General features: G+C 55.7%; 3 protein-coding genes and 1 pseudogene across 3 annotated transcripts; all 4 read left to right on the forward strand.

Moving 5' to 3' along the window:
- The first annotated feature begins 472 nt into the window (after positions 1-472).
- On the forward strand, positions 473-1,244 carry LOC132322092 (feather keratin-like; annotated as a pseudogene).
- Positions 1,245-4,827: 3,583 nt separating this feature from the next.
- Positions 4,828-5,145, forward strand: LOC132316741 (feather keratin 1-like). The gene has a single exon (XM_059815478.1). It carries the CDS (start codon positions 4,837-4,839, stop codon positions 5,143-5,145), a length of 309 nt encoding a protein of 102 aa, XP_059671461.1. The 5' UTR covers positions 4,828-4,836.
- Positions 5,146-9,282: 4,137 nt separating this feature from the next.
- On the forward strand, positions 9,283-10,871 carry LOC132322093 (feather keratin-like). Its single transcript, XM_059836289.1, has 3 exons — positions 9,283-9,359; positions 10,241-10,335; positions 10,543-10,871. Exons 1-3 carry the CDS (start codon positions 9,283-9,285, stop codon positions 10,869-10,871), a joined length of 501 nt encoding a protein of 166 aa, XP_059692272.1.
- Positions 10,872-13,771: 2,900 nt separating this feature from the next.
- On the forward strand, positions 13,772-14,086 carry LOC132316758 (feather keratin 1-like). The gene has a single exon (XM_059815592.1). The coding sequence runs from the start codon at positions 13,784-13,786 to the stop codon at positions 14,084-14,086; it is 303 nt and encodes a 100-aa protein (XP_059671575.1). The 5' UTR covers positions 13,772-13,783.
- The last annotated feature ends 2,397 nt before the right edge of the window (positions 14,087-16,483 follow it).

The raw sequence follows: 16,483 nt of genomic DNA on the forward strand, positions 1-16,483 counted from the left end.
GTGACAAGGTGAGCTGCTTAGTGGATGAGGGGAAGTCTGTGGATGTTGTTTACCTGGACTGTTGTAAAGCCTTTGACACCATTTCCCAAATCATTCCAGTGGAGAAACTGGCTGCTCGTTGGTTGGACGGGCAAACTGTTTGCTGGGTGAAAAACGGTTGGATGACTGTGCCCAAAGAGTTGTGGTGAATGGAGTTAAATCCAGTTGGTGGGTGGTCACAAGTGGTGTTCCCCCGGGCTCAGTTTTGGGGCCAGTTCATTTTAATATCAATGATCTGGACGAGGGAATCGAGTGCACCCTCAGTAAGGTTGCAGATGACACCAAGCAGTGCAGAGTATTGATCTGCTTGAAGGTACGATGGATCTACAGAGGACTGTGGGCAGGCTGGATCGACGGGCCGAGGCCAATTGTATGAGATTCAGCGAGGCTCAGTGCTGGGTCCTACTCTCACTTAAAAGCTCCCGCCAGGGCCATGTGGACACATAACCAAGAGGAGGACATTAAAAAGGGAGAACTGTGGGAAGGAAAACACGCCCAACCTCATTACACACCAGGCTGTGGCATACAACAGATGCTTGCTGAAAAATGCTGTCATGCGCAAAGGCTGTCTCAACCCCTTGGGCACTCGGGGACCGGCATAAAAGCCGGCCCAGTGCCCCTCTCCCTCACACACTTCTCCTGACGACTTCTTCTCCGCAGTCAACAAGGTGAGCCTGAAACCCCTTCCCCTCCTCCTCCTCACACACCTGGCCTGCCTCTTCCAGTACGATCTGCCTCCACACTCAGCAGCCCTGAAGCCTCCCCAACACCACACTCCCCACCTGACCCACCATGACTCCCCACTCCCTTGACCTCCTGCAACACCACCCCTCGCACCCCCATTCCCCTCCGCTTCCTCAACACCCTCTCTTCCAGGGACCCTCCACACCACAGACATGGCCTGCTACGACCTCTGCCGCCCCTGCGGACCCACCCCGCTGGCTAACAGCTGCAACGAGCCCTGTGTCAGGCAGTGCGAGGAATCCCGCGTCGTCATCCAGCCTTCCACCGTGGTCGTCACCCTGCCAGGACCCATCCTCAGCTCCTTCCCCCAGAACACCGCCGTCGGATCCTCCTCATCCGCTGCCGTGGGCAACATCCTCAGCTCCCAGGGAGTGCCCATCTCCTCCGGTGGCTTCGGTTATGGCTACGGCTTTGGAGGCCTGGGCTGCTTCGGGGGCAGAAGAGGCTGTTACCCCTGCTAAGGACCCTCGCCAACACCCCTGACACCAAGCACCCACATCCAGGAAGACACGGAATCGATTGAGGACGCACCTCCAGGATGTCACTGGGACGTAGACCTGGTGCCCGTGGCTCTTCTTCTCAAGGGAAAACGCAAGGAAGCAGGGAAGGGGCCAGCCCAGGCTGCCTGGAAACATGGCCCATGTACCTCCTCCGCTTGTCCCACCTCCTTCTTTGAATCGCCCCTTCTGCTATGTCCACTACTCTCTGCTGCAAACACCTTCTGGCAAGCCAACAACCAGCCGAGACCAGGAAGATCTTGCTGCTCTGACAAGATCTTTCTCACACAAGGGACCTTGGCTGACGGGTGCCCTACTTGCACCTCACACCGGCTCTCTTCCACTTTTCACTCCTTCCTTTTCACTCTTTTGCCTCAATAAAGATGTCCTGCATCCCAGCATGACACGCCTCCACTTCCTTTCTTTCCCAAGGCTCTTCCAACTTCACACAGCACAAAGCCAGGGCTCAAAAGGCCCTCAGGGTGGGTGGAAAAGGGCTACAAGACCTCTCTTAGGAACTACGTCCCCAGCAACAACAACACAGACCACTAAACGGGGGCTTCCAGCCCATGACACAAGCCCTTCACTTGCACAAACAAAGGCTTGCACATGCTAATGCATTTCTACCCATGCCTCTGACGCAACCTCCCCATGGCACCACGTCCTTGACCAACTCTCTTCCCCAGCACGACTCCCTGCCCAGCACAGCAAGCAGAATCACAGCAAACAGAATCAGTGAGGGCACAAGGAAACTCAGGAAATCATCTACTTCAACCCAACCTGCTCAGGCACGGTCAGCCCGAGCAGGCTGTCCACGACCACGGCCAGCCAGGTTTTCAGTATCTCCAAGGATGGAGACTCCGACACCTCTCTGCGCTTCCAGTTCCACTGCTTGACCACCCTCACACTGGAAGAGGCTTGCCTTCTCTTCCAAGGATATGGCACATCTTTTCAGCTTGGTCCACTCACCTGTGGTGGGTTGACCCTGGCTCAACTCCAGGTGCCCACCAAAGCCTCTCCATCACTCCCCTCCTCAGCTGGGCAGGGGAGAGAAAGTATAAGAAAGGCTCAGGGGTCAAGATAAGGACAGGGACAGATCATTCACTGATTAATGAAACAGGACAAAACAGTCTCCACTTGGGGAAATTAGTTTATTACCAATCAAATCATGGTAAGATAATGAGAAAAAACCCCAAATCCTAAAACACCTTCTCCCCACCTCCCTTTTTCCTGCATTAAACTTCAATCCTGAATTCTCTACCTCTTCCCCCACCAGAGTGCAGGGGGATGGGGAATGCCGGTTGTGGTCAGTTCATCACACCTTGTTTCTGCCACGTCTTCCTCCTCAGGGAGAGGACTCCTCACACTCTTCCCCACCTCCAGCATGGGGTCTCTCCTACAGGAGACAGTCCTCCACAAACTTCTCCAATGTCAGTCCTTCGCACAGGCTGCAGTTCTCCACAAACTGCTCCAGTGTGGGTCCCCAATGGGGTCACAAGTCCTGCCAGCAAACCATCTCCAGATATTGCATCATCTGCCAACTTGCTGAGGGGGCAGACTGTCCAACTGCCCAGGCCATTGATGAGGATGTTGAACAGGGCTGGCCCCACGGATCCAAGTCCTGGCCTACACCACCTGAGACTTGCCTCCAACTGCACTGTGGGCCACTGAGCACAAACCTCTGGGCCCAGCCCTTCAACCAGTTTGCACTCAACCCCACTGGCTACTTACACAACCCTGTAATTTCTTGGGTGGTCTATGAGAAAGCAAGGGGAGAAAGCGTCAAAGGCTTTACTGAAAAGTCAACGTAAACACCAGCCACGGCTCTCTCCTCGTCCACAAAGCTAGTCACTTCAAAGTAGAAGACACACAGGTCGGCCAAGCATGATTTCCCCTTTGTAAATCCATGCTGAAAACTCCCCATCACCTCGTTGTCCTTCCGGGGATTGGCAGTGCCTTCCAAGAGGGTTTACTACATCACCTTCTCAGAAACGAGGTCAGGCTAGGAAACCTCTACTTTCCCAGATCTTCCTTCCTGATCTTCTCCAAGATACAAGGGCTATGAGTTCTCTTTCCAGCCATCAAAAACCACTCCCAGGCACCACCAACTTCCCAACATAATGGAATGGCACATACAAAGGCATCAGACAGGTCCCTCTGTATTCATGGCTACAACGCCTCAGGCCCCATGGACTTGCTTATCTCCAGACGCACAGCATTCCTTCCTACCTCCCTTCATCTTCCTCAGCAACAAGCACTGCTTGCCTGACAAACAGCCTGCAAAACACTCACCTCGGCTCAACTGGGCAGGCCTTGCATTCATCAACCCTTCAGCATGCATCCACAACCACCAGGGCCTCAGCTCTGCAGCCATGTGCTGCATGCTCGCCTCCAACTCCCCTCAGCAATCTCCAAATTCTCTTTCTTCTCATTCTTCTTCTTTGGATGTGTCACACCAGAGCCCAAGCACCGTGTAAGGCCTTAGCCCAAGCATTGTGTCACACCAGAGCCCACTCTACACGCGTACCAAAGCAAGGTAAAGGGAGCGCTATGGAGGGGCCAACACAAGCCTTTGGAGAGCCTGGCAGGGCTCCCCACATCACAGGGCCTGCGAGCTCTGAACCGTAGCTGACAGGACAATGACATGCTCTTGCAATTAGCCCTCCGCTGCCTGCATGCAGACACTCCCAGGGAGGGCACCAAGGAGGCACAAGCCCAAACAGGCAGCCTCCTTTCTCCCAGCTACAACCTTACAAGCAACAGCGGCACCAAGGCACCCAAGGGGCACACTCAATGGGAAAGAACAGGCCTTAGTAAAGGCTTAGCGAGCTGGCAGCAAAGCGGGGAGGGACCGAACGCAATTGGAAGAGGCAGCGCCTCACGCCCGGCGCACTTGCAAATCCCCGACCAGCCTGCCAGGGCTGCGAGGAATTGGGGTCCCCTCTTCACAGCAAACGCGCAAACCACACCACGTGAGTACCACAGGATGAACTCACTGATGACACCCCACCTCTCCTACACTTTGGCCACGTCTGCCAAATGCCCTGACACGCACCTTCCATGCAAATCCTCCCAAATACCTACTCTCACTTAAAAGCTGCCGCCCGGGTCAGACGGAGATGTCCTCAAGAGGTCAACATTAAAAGGGAGTGCTGCGGGAAAGAAAACACCCCAACTCATTATTCGCTGGCTGTGGCATGCAACAGCTGCTTGCTGAAAAATGCTGTCATGCGCAAAGGCTGTCTCACACCCTGGGGCACTCGGGGACCAGCATAAAAGCCGGCCCAGCGCCTCTCTCCCTCACACACTTCTCCTGACACCTTCTCCTCCGCAGTCAACAAGGTGAGCCTGAAACCCCTTCCCCTGCTCCTCCTCACCCACCTGGCCCCTCCCTTCCAGCACACTCTGACCCCAGACTCAGCAGCCCTGACACCTCCCCAACGACACGCTCCCCACAGCCCCACACCATGACTCCCCAATCCCTACAGCCCCTCGCACTCCACACTCCTCTTCTTCCTCAACACCCTCTCTTCCAGGGCCCCTCCACACCACAGACATGGCCTGCTACGACCTCTGCCGCCCCTGCGGACCCACCCCGCTGGCTGACAGCTGCAACGAGCCCTGTGTCAGGCAGTGCGAGGACTCCCGTGTCGTCATCCAGCCTCCCGCCGTGCTCGTCACCCTGCCAGGACCCATCCTCAGCTCCTTCCCACAGAACACCGCCGTCGGATCCTCCTCATCCGCTGCCGTGGGCAACATCCTCAGCTCCCAGGGAGTGCCCATCTCCTCCGGTGGCTTCGGCTACGGCTATGGCTTTGGAGGCCTGGGCTGCTTCGGTGGCAGAAGAGGCTGCTACCCCTGCTAAGGGCCCTCGCCACCACCCCTGACACCACCCTGGAAACCACGGCATGGATTGAGGATGCACCTCCGGGCTCTTCCTGGCACGTGGACCTGCCGCTCATGGCTCTTTCTCTCAAGGCACAAAGCAAGCAAGGAAGGGGCCAGCCCAGGCTGCCTGGAAACATGGACCATCCACCTCCTCCTCTTCTCCCAAGTCCTTCTTTGCATCGCCGCTTCTGCTATGTCCACTAGTCTCTGCTGCAAACACCTTCTCACAAGCTAAAGACCATCGAGGACCTCTTGTTCGCAGCTACCGCTGCAGGAAAGAAAGCCCTTGATGCTCTTGAAAAATCTAGTGCACACAAGGAACCTCGGCTGATGGTCACCCTACTTACACCTCAGACTGTCTCCCTTCCCTCGGTGGTCCTCCCTTTTACCTGTTTTTTACCTTCAATAAAGTTCTTCTGCATCCCAGCCTGAGTCGCCTCTTCTTCATTTCATCTCCCAAGCCACTTCTAACCTCAGCCAGCACAAAGCCAGAGCTCAGGCGGCCATTGGGGTGGGTGGAAAGGGGCTACAAAACCTCTTTTAGGAAGTATGTAACCAACACCACAGACTGGCACAGAGGAGCTGCAAGCTCATGACGCAAGCCCTTCACCTGCCCAAACAAAGGCTTGGACATACTAATGCACATCTACCCATGCCTCTGACGAAAGCTCCCCGTGGTTTACGCATTTAGAATCACAGAATCATTTAGGCTGAAGAAGACCCTTCAGAACATTGTGTCCAACCATTAACCTAACACTGCCAAACCACCACTAAACCATGTCCCTGAGCGCCATGTCTCCACATCTTTGAAACACCTCCAGGGATGGTGACTCAACACTACCCTGGGCAGCCTGTTCCAGTGTTTCTCCAATCTCTCAGGAAAGAAATTTTTCCTAATATCCAGCCTAAACCTCCCCTGGTGCAACTTGAGGCCATTTCCTCTTGACCTGTCACTAGTCACTTGGGAGAAGAGACCAACACCCACCTTCTTCAAAGTGACTTGGTGAGCACTTCTGCCAGCTCCCTCAATACGCTTGGGAGGATCCCATTCGGCCCCATACCCTTGTGTATGACTAAGTGGTGTAGCAGGTCGCTAACCATTTCTGTTGGAGTATGAGGGTTTCACTCTGCTCTCCCCTGACCAGCTTTATTCCTCAGCACAACTCCCTGGCCATCACAGCAAGCAGAGTCACACCAAAGAGAATCAGTGAGGGCACAAGGAACCTCTCGGGATCATCCACTTCAACCCAACCTGCTCAAGCAGGGTCAGCTCGAGCAGGCTCTTCACAACCATGTCCAGCCAGGTTTCAGTATCTCTAAGGATGGAGACTCCAACACCTCTCTGTGCAACAGGTTCCACTGTTTGACTACCCTCATACTGAAAAAGGCTTGCATTCTCTTCCAAGGCAATGGCACGTCTTTTCAGCTTTCTCCATTCACCCTTGCCCTGGCCATGGGCGCCGATGAGAAGAGTCTGACTCCCCTGTCCTCATTCCCTCCCGTACGGGATGTACAGACATTGATGGTCTGCATGACCTTGCCTCCTCCCCTGCCTGGCCTTGCCTCCTGGCTGGAAAACCACCCAGCTCTCTCAGCTTCTCCGCATAGGAAGGATGCTCCAGTCCCCTCAGCATCTTCGTGGCCCTGCACTCGACTCCCAACGGCATGAAATTTAACAAGAACAAATGCCAGATTCTGCACCTGGGACGCAGTAACACCGGGCACAAGCACAGGCTGGGAGAGGAGAGGCTGGAGAGCAGCCCCGCAGAAAGGGATCTGGGGGTGCTGGCTGACAGCAGGCTCAACAGGAGGCAGCTGTGTGCCCTGGCAGCCGAGGGGGCAAACCCCATCCTGGGGTGCGTCAAACACACCATAACCAGCCGGTCAAAAGAGGGGATTGTCCCGCTGTGTTCAGCCCTGGTACGGCCTCACCTTGAGTACTGTGAGCAGTTCTGGGCCTCACCATTTAAGAAGGTTGTGAAAGTCCTTGAAAGCATCCAGAGGAGGACAACAAAGGTGGTGACAGGGCTGGGAGGCATGTCCTGTGAGGAGGGGCTGAGGACTTTGGGTTTGCCTAGTTTGGAGGAGGCCGACGGGTGACCTCATTGCTCTCTGCAGCTTCCTGAGGAGGGGAAGGGGAGAGGGAGGTGCTGACACTGGGTCCCTTGGACCCAGCGACAGCACACATGGGAATCGTTCAAAGCTGCATCAGGGTAGGTTCAGACGACATTAGGAAGAATTTCTTTACAGAGACCGTGGTCAAACACTGGAATAGGCTTCCTAGAGAAGCAGTCAATGCTCCATGCCTGTCAGTGTTTAAGAGGCATCTGGACAATGACCTTAATAACATGCTTTAACCTTTGGTCAGCCCTGAAGTGGTCAGGCAGTTGGACTAGATGATCCTTGTAGGTCCCTTCCAACTGGACTGCTCTACTCTACTCTAGTCTATTCTGCTCCATCAAACCTTCCGCACACAAACAGCACCTCGAGGTTCTCAGGCGCACAGCCCAGCATGCGCCCCTCCCATTTCCCCTCCACCATGTCCAGTCCCGCTCTGGCCCCACAAACACTGCGCAGAGAAATGGCCTCAGCCCTCGGCACTCAGCCCAAAGAAAGACCCCACAGGCGGTCACTCCCAGCCTCCCCTGCCTGCCGCTCCCGCTCCCCCTGGGCCTCTCACGGGCCTCACCAGCTCTCCCAGAGCTCACCAGCCTCAGCCCCGCGGCCGCAGCCTTCCCTCACCACAGCCAGGCACTGCCTCAGCACCCTCAGCGACCAGCCAATCGGGAGGCAGCTAACAACCTGCCAATCGGGAGGCAGCTAACAACCTGCCAATCAGGGGAGGGCTGACAGGCACCAGCTGCTGCAGAAGCTCCTGGAAGCTTCCAGAAGGCCACTCTCAGCACCCCAAAATCAACACCTCCAGTCCAATAAATAGATAATCTTCACAAAACAGCCCCCAAAACAACTGCTGGGAGGGGTGGGAGGTGAACGAGGGAATGAATGAGTAGAAATGCTGCCAAAACCCAACCCAAACCCCTCACACGGAAGAAGTTAGAGACCTCAGAGGGGCAAGAGGGAGGGAAAATGCCCTGATTAAATAACACCCCACAAAAAAAGCTGACATCAATAAATACATCAACAGACCCTGCACTTCTTGTCCTTGCTGCAGGGTGCCAGGGACACCCACGCAGGGTCCCCTGTCCTGTCCCCCCTTGCTGTGTTCCCCAGACCAATCTCCTGGCAGTCCCCATGACACCATCTTCCTTCACGGCGGGGTGCCAGGGCCACACACACAGGGTCCCGTGTCACCGTGCCCAGCTTCCAGCGATATGGGAGTCCCCAGGCCACGGACTCACCTTGCTGTGGGGTCCCCAGCTGAACCCTTGGGGGGATCCCCACACCACCATCCCCTCTTCACTGCAGGGTCCCATGCAAGAGTCTCCCGACCACCATCCCCTCTGCTGCAGGGTCCCTGGACCACCTGTGCAGGGGACCCCAAGCCACCATCCCTCTGCTCTGAGGTCACACAGAGAGCCCCCTCTGTGAGCTCACCATCCTCCTCACCGTGGGGACCCTGCACCACAGCATGGGGCACTGAGCACCAGGTGCAGGAACAAGCCCCTGACCCTGCTCTGCTGGGAAGGTGGGGCTCTGTGGTGGGTTCACCTGGGCTGGATGCCCGGTGCCCACCAAGCTGCTCTATCACTGACTGTCCTCAGCTGGACAGGGGGAGACAAATACACCAGGGGCTCCTGGGTCGAGATAAGGACAGGAAGATCACTCACCAATTACCGTCAAGGGAAAAATTAATTTCACGTATTGCCAATCGAAATTAAGGGTAGAATAATGAGAAGTAAAACCTAATCCTAAAATATCTTCCTGCCATCCCTCCCTTCTTCTGGCCTCAACTGCACTCCCAAATTCTCTACCTCCTCCTCCCCAGCGGCGCAGGGGGACGGGGAATGCGGGTTGTGGTCAAGTCATCACACGTTGTCTCTGCTGATTCTTCCTTGCTCCACTGTGCGGTCCCACCCATGGGAGACAGTCCTTCACAAACTTCTCCAACATGGCTCCTTCCCATGGGCTGCAGTTCTTCACAAACTGCTCCAGCATGGCTCCTTTCCACGAGGTGCAGACCCTCAGGAACGGACTGCTCCAGCATGGATCGCCCGTGGCGTCACAGGTCCGGCTAGAAGACCTGCTCCAGCAGAGCTATACATGGGGTCACAGCCTCCTTCGGATGCATCTACCTGCTCCGGTGTCAGGTCCTCCATGGGCTGCAGGTGGATGTCTGCTCCACCATGGACCTTCATGGGCTGCAGGGGGACAAACTGCTCTACCATGGTCTTCACCACAGGATGCAGGGAATCTCGGCTCCAGCGCCTTCTCCCTTCTCTCATCCAGTTAATATAGCGCAGCAGATTTTTCCCCTTCGTAAATATGTTTAGCACAGAGGCGCTACCACCGTTGCTGATTGGCTCATGTTTGGCCACTAGCAGCTCCATTTGGAGCTGGCCAGCATTGGCTCTATCAGACACTGGGGAAGCTTCTGGAGCCTTCTCACAGAAGCCACCCCTGTAGCCCCTTCGCTACCAAAACCTTGCCACGAAAACCCAACACATCCAGCTAAAAGCCTACAAGCAAGAGGGGCACCAAGGCACCCACAGAGCACATCCAACGGGAAAGGCGAGGCCTAAAGACAGGCTTAGCGAGTTGGCAGCAGTGTGTGGAGTGGCCGAACACATTGGAAGGGGCAGCGCCTCACGACCCTCTTCACAACGCACCCGCAAACCACATCACACGAGTGCCACAGGATGACATCACTGACGACACCCCACCTCTATTATGCTTTGGTCATGACTTCTACCTGCCCTGACACGTGCCATCAACACCAGCCTTTGGCCTCTAATACTCTCACTTAAAAGCTGCCGCCTGGGCCAAGCGGACATGTCCTCAAGAGGAGGACATGATATTGCAGAATTTCAGGAAGGAAAACACGTCCCACCTTATTACTCATGAGGTTGTGGCAAGCAACAGCTGCTTGATGAAAAATGCTGTCATGCGCAAAGATTGTCGCGCCCCTTGAGGACAAGAATAAAAGCCGTCCCAGAGCCTCTCTCCCTCACACACTTCGCCTTACGCCGCCTTCTCCGCAGTCAACAAGGTGAGCCTGAAACCCTTTCCCCTCCTTCTCCTGACCCACCTGGCCCCTTCTTCCAGCACACTCTGACTCCAGACTCAGCAATCCTGATGCCTCCCCAACACCACACACCCCACAGTCCCACACCACGCCTCCCCATCCCTCGCCCTCCTGCAACACCACCCCTTGTACCCCCATTCCCCTCCACTTCCTCAACACCCTCTCTTCCAGGAACCCTCCACACCACAGACATGGCCTGCTACGACCTCTGCCGCCCCTGCGGACCCACCCCACTGGCTAACAGCTGCAACGAGCCCTGTGTCAGGCAGTGCGAGGACTCCCGTGTCGTTATCCAGCCTTCCACCGTGGTCGTCACCCTGCCAGGACCCATCCTCAGCTCCTTCCCACAGAACACCGCCGTCGGATCCTCCTCATCCGCTGCCGTGGGCAACATCCTCAGCTCCCAGGGAGTGCCCATCTCCTCCGGTGGCTTTGGCTACGGCTTCGGCTTTGGAGGCCTGGGCTGCTTCAGCGGCAGAAGAGGCTGCTACCCCTGCTAAGGGCCCTCGCCACCACCCCTGACACCAAGCACCCACATCCGGGAGGACACGGAATCGATTGAGGACGCACCTCCAGGATGTCACTGGGACGTAGACCTGGCGCCCGTGGCTCTTCTTCTCAAGGGAAAACGCAAGGAAGCAGGGAAGGGGCCAGCCCAGGCTGCCTGGAAACATGGCCCATGTACCTCCTCCGCTTGTCCCACCTCCTTCTTTGAATCGCCCCTTCTGCTATGTCCACTACTCCCTGCTGCAAACACCTTCTTGCAAGCCAACAACCAGCCGAGACCAGGAAGATCTTGCTGCTCTGACAAGATCTTTCTCACACAAGGGACCTTGGCTGACGGGTGCCCTACTTGCACCTCACACCGGCTCTCTTCCACTTTTCACTCCTTCCTTTTCACCCTTTTTCCCTCAATAAAGACGTCCTGCATCCCAGCATGACACGCCTCCACTTCCTTTCTTTCCCAAGGCTCTTCCAACTTCACACAGCACAAAGCCAGGGCTCAAAAGGCCCTCAGGGTGGGTGGAAAAGGGCTACAAGACCTCTCTTAGGGACTATGTCCCCAGCAACAACAACAACAACACAGACCGCTAAACGGGGGCTTCCAGCCCATGACACAAGCCCTTCACTTGCACAAACAAAGGCTCGGACATGCTAATGCACTTCTACCCATGCCTCTGACGCAACCTCCCCATGGCACCACGTCCTTGACCAACTCTCTTCCCCAGCATGACTCCCTGCCCAGCACAGCAAGCAGAATTACAGCAAACAGAATCAGTGAGGGCACAAGGAAACTCAGGAAATCATCTACTTCAACCCAACCTGCTCAGGCACGGTCAGCCCGAGCAGACTGTCCACGACCACGTCCAGCCAGGTTTTCAGTATCTCCAAGGATGGAGACTCCGACACCTCTCTGCGCTGCCGGTTCCACTGCTTGACCACCCTCACACTGGAAGAGGCTTGCCTTCTCTTCCAAGGATATGGCACATCTTTTCAGCTTGGTCCACTCACCTGTGGTGGGTTGACCCTGGCTCAACTCCAGGTGCCCACCCAGTTTGCACTCAACCTCACTGGCTACTTATGCAAACCCATAATTTCTTGGGTGGTCTATGAGAAATTAAGGGGAGAAAACGTCAAAGGCTTTACTGAAAAGTCAACGTAAACACCAGCCACGTCTCTCTCCTCGTCCACAAAGCTAGTCACTTCAAAGTAGAAGACACACAGGTTGGCCAAGCATGATTTCCCCTTTGTAAATCCATGCTGAAAACTCCCCATCACCTCGTTGTCCTTACGGGGATTGGCAGTGCCTTCCAAGAGGGTTTACTACATCACCTTCTCAGAAACGAGGTCAGGCTAGGAAACCTCTACTTTCCCAGATCTTCCTTCCTGATCTTCTCCAAGATACAAGGGCTATGAGTTCTCTTTCCAGCCATCAAAAACCACTCCCAGGCACCACCAACTTCCCAACAGAATGGAGAGGGGCCTCCCAAGGGCATCAGCCAGCTCCCTCCACATTCATGGCTATGACGCCTCAGGCCCCATGGACTTGCTTATCTCCAGACGCACAGCATTCCTTCCTACCTCCCTTCATCTTCCTCAGCAACAAGCACTGCTTGCCTGACAAACAGCCTGCAAAACACTCACCTCAGCTCAACTGGGCAGGCCTTGCATTCATCAAACCTTTGGCATGCATCCACCACAACCAAGGCCTCAGCTCTGCAGCCATGTGCTGCATGCTCGCCTCCAACTCCCCTCAGCAATCTCCAAATTCTCTTTCTTCTCATTCTTCTTCTTTGGATGTGTCACGCCAGAGCCCAAGCACCGTATCATGCCATAGCCCAAGCACTGCATCACACCAAAGCCGACTCTGCACATGTACCATCCCCAGCTAAGGGGAGCGCTATGGAGGGGCCAACACAAGCCTTTGGAGAGCCTGGCAGGGCTCCCCACATGACAGGGCCTGCGAGCTCTGAACCGTAGGTGACAGGACAATGACATGCTCTTGCAATTAGCCCTCCTCTGCCTGCATGCAGACACTCCCAGGGAGGGCACCAAGGAGGCACAAGCCCAAACAGGCAGCCTCCTTTCTCCCAGCTACAACCTTACAAGCAACAGCGGCACCAAGGCACCCACAGAGCACACTCAATGGGAAAGGCCAGGCCTTAGTAAAGGCTTAGCGAGCTGGCAGCAAAGCGGGGAGGGACTAAATGCAATTGGAAGGGGCAGACCCTCACGCGCAGCACACTTCCAAACCAAGACCAGCCGCCCAGGGCTGAGATGAATTGAGGCCCCCTCTTCACAACGCACCCGCAGACCACACCACACGAGTGCCACGGGATGACCTCACTGACGACACCCCACCTCTATTATGCTTTGGTCATGACTTCTACCTGCCCTGACACGTGCCATCAACACCAGCCTTTGGCCTCTAATACTCTCACTTAAAAGCTGCCGCCTGGGCCAAGCGGACATGTCCTCAAGAGGAGGACAGGAAATTGCAGAATTTCAGGAAGGAAAACACGTCCCACCTTATTACTCACGAGGTTGTGGCATGTAACAGCTGCTTGCTGAAAAATGCTGTCATGCGCAAAGATGGTCACGCCCCTTGGGGACCAGCATAAAAGTCAGCCCAGAGCCTCTCTCCCTCACACACTGCTCCTGACGCCTTCTCCTTCACGGTCAACAAGGTGAGCCTGAAACCCCTTCCCCTCCTTCTCCTGACCCACCTGGCCCCTCTCTTCCAGCACGCTCTGCCCCAAGACTCAGCAGCTTTGACGCCTCCACCACGCTGCCCACAGCCCCATACCAGGACTCCACAATCGCTCGCACTCATGCGACAGTAAAACTCGCACCCCCATTCCCCTCCACTTCCTCAACACCCTCTCTTCCAGGGACCCTCCACACCACACACATGGCCTGCTACGACCTCTGCCGCCCCTGCGGACCCACCCCGCTGGCTGACAGCTGCAACGAGCCCTGTGTCAGGCAGTGCGAGGACTCCCGCGTCGTCATCCAGCCTTCCACCGTGGTCGTCACTCTGCCAGGACCCATCCTCAGCTCCTTCCCACAGAACACCGCCGTCGGATCCTCCTCATCCGCTGCCGTGGGCAACATCCTCAGCTCCCAGGGAGTGCCCATCTCCTCCGGCGGCTTCGGCTACGGCTTTGGAGGCCTGGGCTGCTTTGGCCGCGGAAGAGGCTGTTACCCCTGCTAAGGGCCCTCGTCACCACCCCTGACACCAACCACCCACACCCTGGAAACCATGGCATGGATTGAAGATGCACCTCTGGCCCTTCCTGGAATGTCAAGCTACTATCCACAACTCCTCCTCTCAAGGCACCAAGCAAGGAAGCAGGGAAGGGGCCTGCCCAGGCTGCCTGGAAACATGGCCCATGTACCTCCTCCTCTTCTACCACCTCCTTCTTTGCACCTCACACCGACTCCCCTCCACTTGGTGCTCCTGCATTTTCACTCTTTTGCCTCAATAAAGTCCTCCTGCATCCCAGCCTCAAATGCCTCCACTTCCTTTCTTCTCCCAAGGCTTTTCCAACTTCACCCGAGAAAAAACAGAGCCTAATAGATCATCAGGGTGGGTGGAAAGGGGCCACAAGACCTATCGTACAAAATATGCCACCACCAACACCGGTGCCTCGTGGCTTCCAGAACATTACGCAAGCCCACCAGTTGCTCAAAGCCTTTGGCGCAATAATGCACACCTTCATATGCCTCTCACAAAGTCTCCCCGTGCCAGAACACCCTTGACTAACTCTCTTCCCTACAATGACTCTCCTGCCCTCCCAGCAAACAGAATCACAGAATCATGTAGTTCGGCAGGAACCTCTGGAGACCATGTGCTTCAACCCCGCTCCTCAAGCAGGGCCACCTACAGCAGGTTGTCTGGCGCCATGGCCAGTCGGGATTACAGAATCACACAGAATCACTAAGGTTGGAAAAGACCTGTAAGATCATCATGTCCAACCATCAACTAACACCACCATGCCCACTAAACCATGTCCCACAGTGCCACGTTCCTTGAACACCTCTAATGAATGTGACTCCACCAGCTCCCTGGGCAGCCTTTTCCAGTGTTTCTCCACTCTCTCAGTAAAGAAATTTTTCCTAATATCCAGCCTGAACTTCCCCCGGCATAACTTGAGGCCATTTCCTCTAGTCCTGTCACTCGTCACTTGGGAGAAGGGACCAACACCCACCTCTCTGCAACCTCCTTTCAGGTAGTTGTAGAGAGCCGATGAGGTCTCCCCTCAGCCTCCTCTTCTCCAGGCTAAACAACCCCAGCTCCCTCAGCCGCCCCTCATCAGACTTGTGCTCCAGACCCCTCACCAGCTTCGTCGCCCTTCTCTGGACATGCTCCAGCACTTCAACGTCCTTCTTGGAGTGAAGGGCCCAAAACCTGAACAAAGGATTTGAGGTACGGCCTCACCAGCACCGTGGACAGGGGCACGATCACCTCCCTACTCCTGCTGGCCACACCATTTCTGATACAGGCCAGGATGCCGTTGGCCTTCTTGGCCACCTGGGCACACTGCTGGCTCCTATTCAGCTGACTGTCAATCAACACCCCCAGGTCCTTTTCTGCAGGGCAGCTTTCCAGCCACTCCTCCACAAGCCTGTAGCCTTGCATGGGCTTTTTGTGGCCCAAGTGCAGGACTCAGCACTTGGCCTTGTTGAACCTCATCCAATTGGCCTGAGCCCATCCATCCAGCCTGTCCAGATCCCTCTGCAGAGCCTTCCTACCCTCAAAGAGATCAACACTCCCGCACAACCTGGTGTCATCTCCAAACATGCCGAGGGAGCACTCGATCCCCTCATCCAGATCATGGATAGAGATATTAAAGAAGACCAGCCCCAAAACTGAGTCTGGGGGACTCCGCTTGTCACCGGCCGCCAACTGGATTTCACTTCATTCACCATGACTCTCTGGGCTCGGCCGTCCAGCCAGTTTTCTACCCAGCGAAGAGTGCACATGTCCCAGCCACGAGTCGCCAGCTTTTCCAGAAGAATACTGTGGGAGACAGTGTCGAAGGCTTTACTAAAGTCCAGGTAGACAACATCGATGGCCTTCCCCTCATCCACTAGGTGGGTCACCTGCTCATAGAAGGAGATCAGGTTAGTCAAGCAGGACCTGCCTTTCATGAACCCGTGCTGGCTGGGCCTGATCCCTTGGTTGTCCTGCATGTGCCCTGTGAGTGCCCTCAGGATGAACCTCTCCATAATCTTCCCTGGCACCAAGGTCAGGCTGACAGGCCTGTAGTTCCCCGGATCCTCCTTCCGGCCCTTCTTGTGGATGGGCGTCACGCTGGCAAGCCTCCAGCCGTTCAGACCTCCCCTTTTAACCAGGACCGTTGATAAATGATGGAGAGTGGCTTGGCAAGCTCCTCTGCCAGCTCCCTCAACACCCTTGGGTGGATGCCATCAGGCCCCATAGACCTGGGAGTGTCCAGGTGGCATAGCAGGTTCTTAATAGCTTCCTCCTGGATCACAGGGAGTTTACTTTGCTCTCCATCCTTGTCTTCCAGCTCAGGGAGACGAATACCCTGAGGATACCTGGTCTGGCTATTAAAGACTGAGGCAAAGGCGGCATTAAGCACCT

Source organism: Gavia stellata, chromosome 3, assembly GCF_030936135.1.
Source record: "Gavia stellata isolate bGavSte3 chromosome 3, bGavSte3.hap2, whole genome shotgun sequence".
In the NCBI taxonomy this organism is placed as follows: Eukaryota; Metazoa; Chordata; class Aves; order Gaviiformes; family Gaviidae; genus Gavia; species Gavia stellata.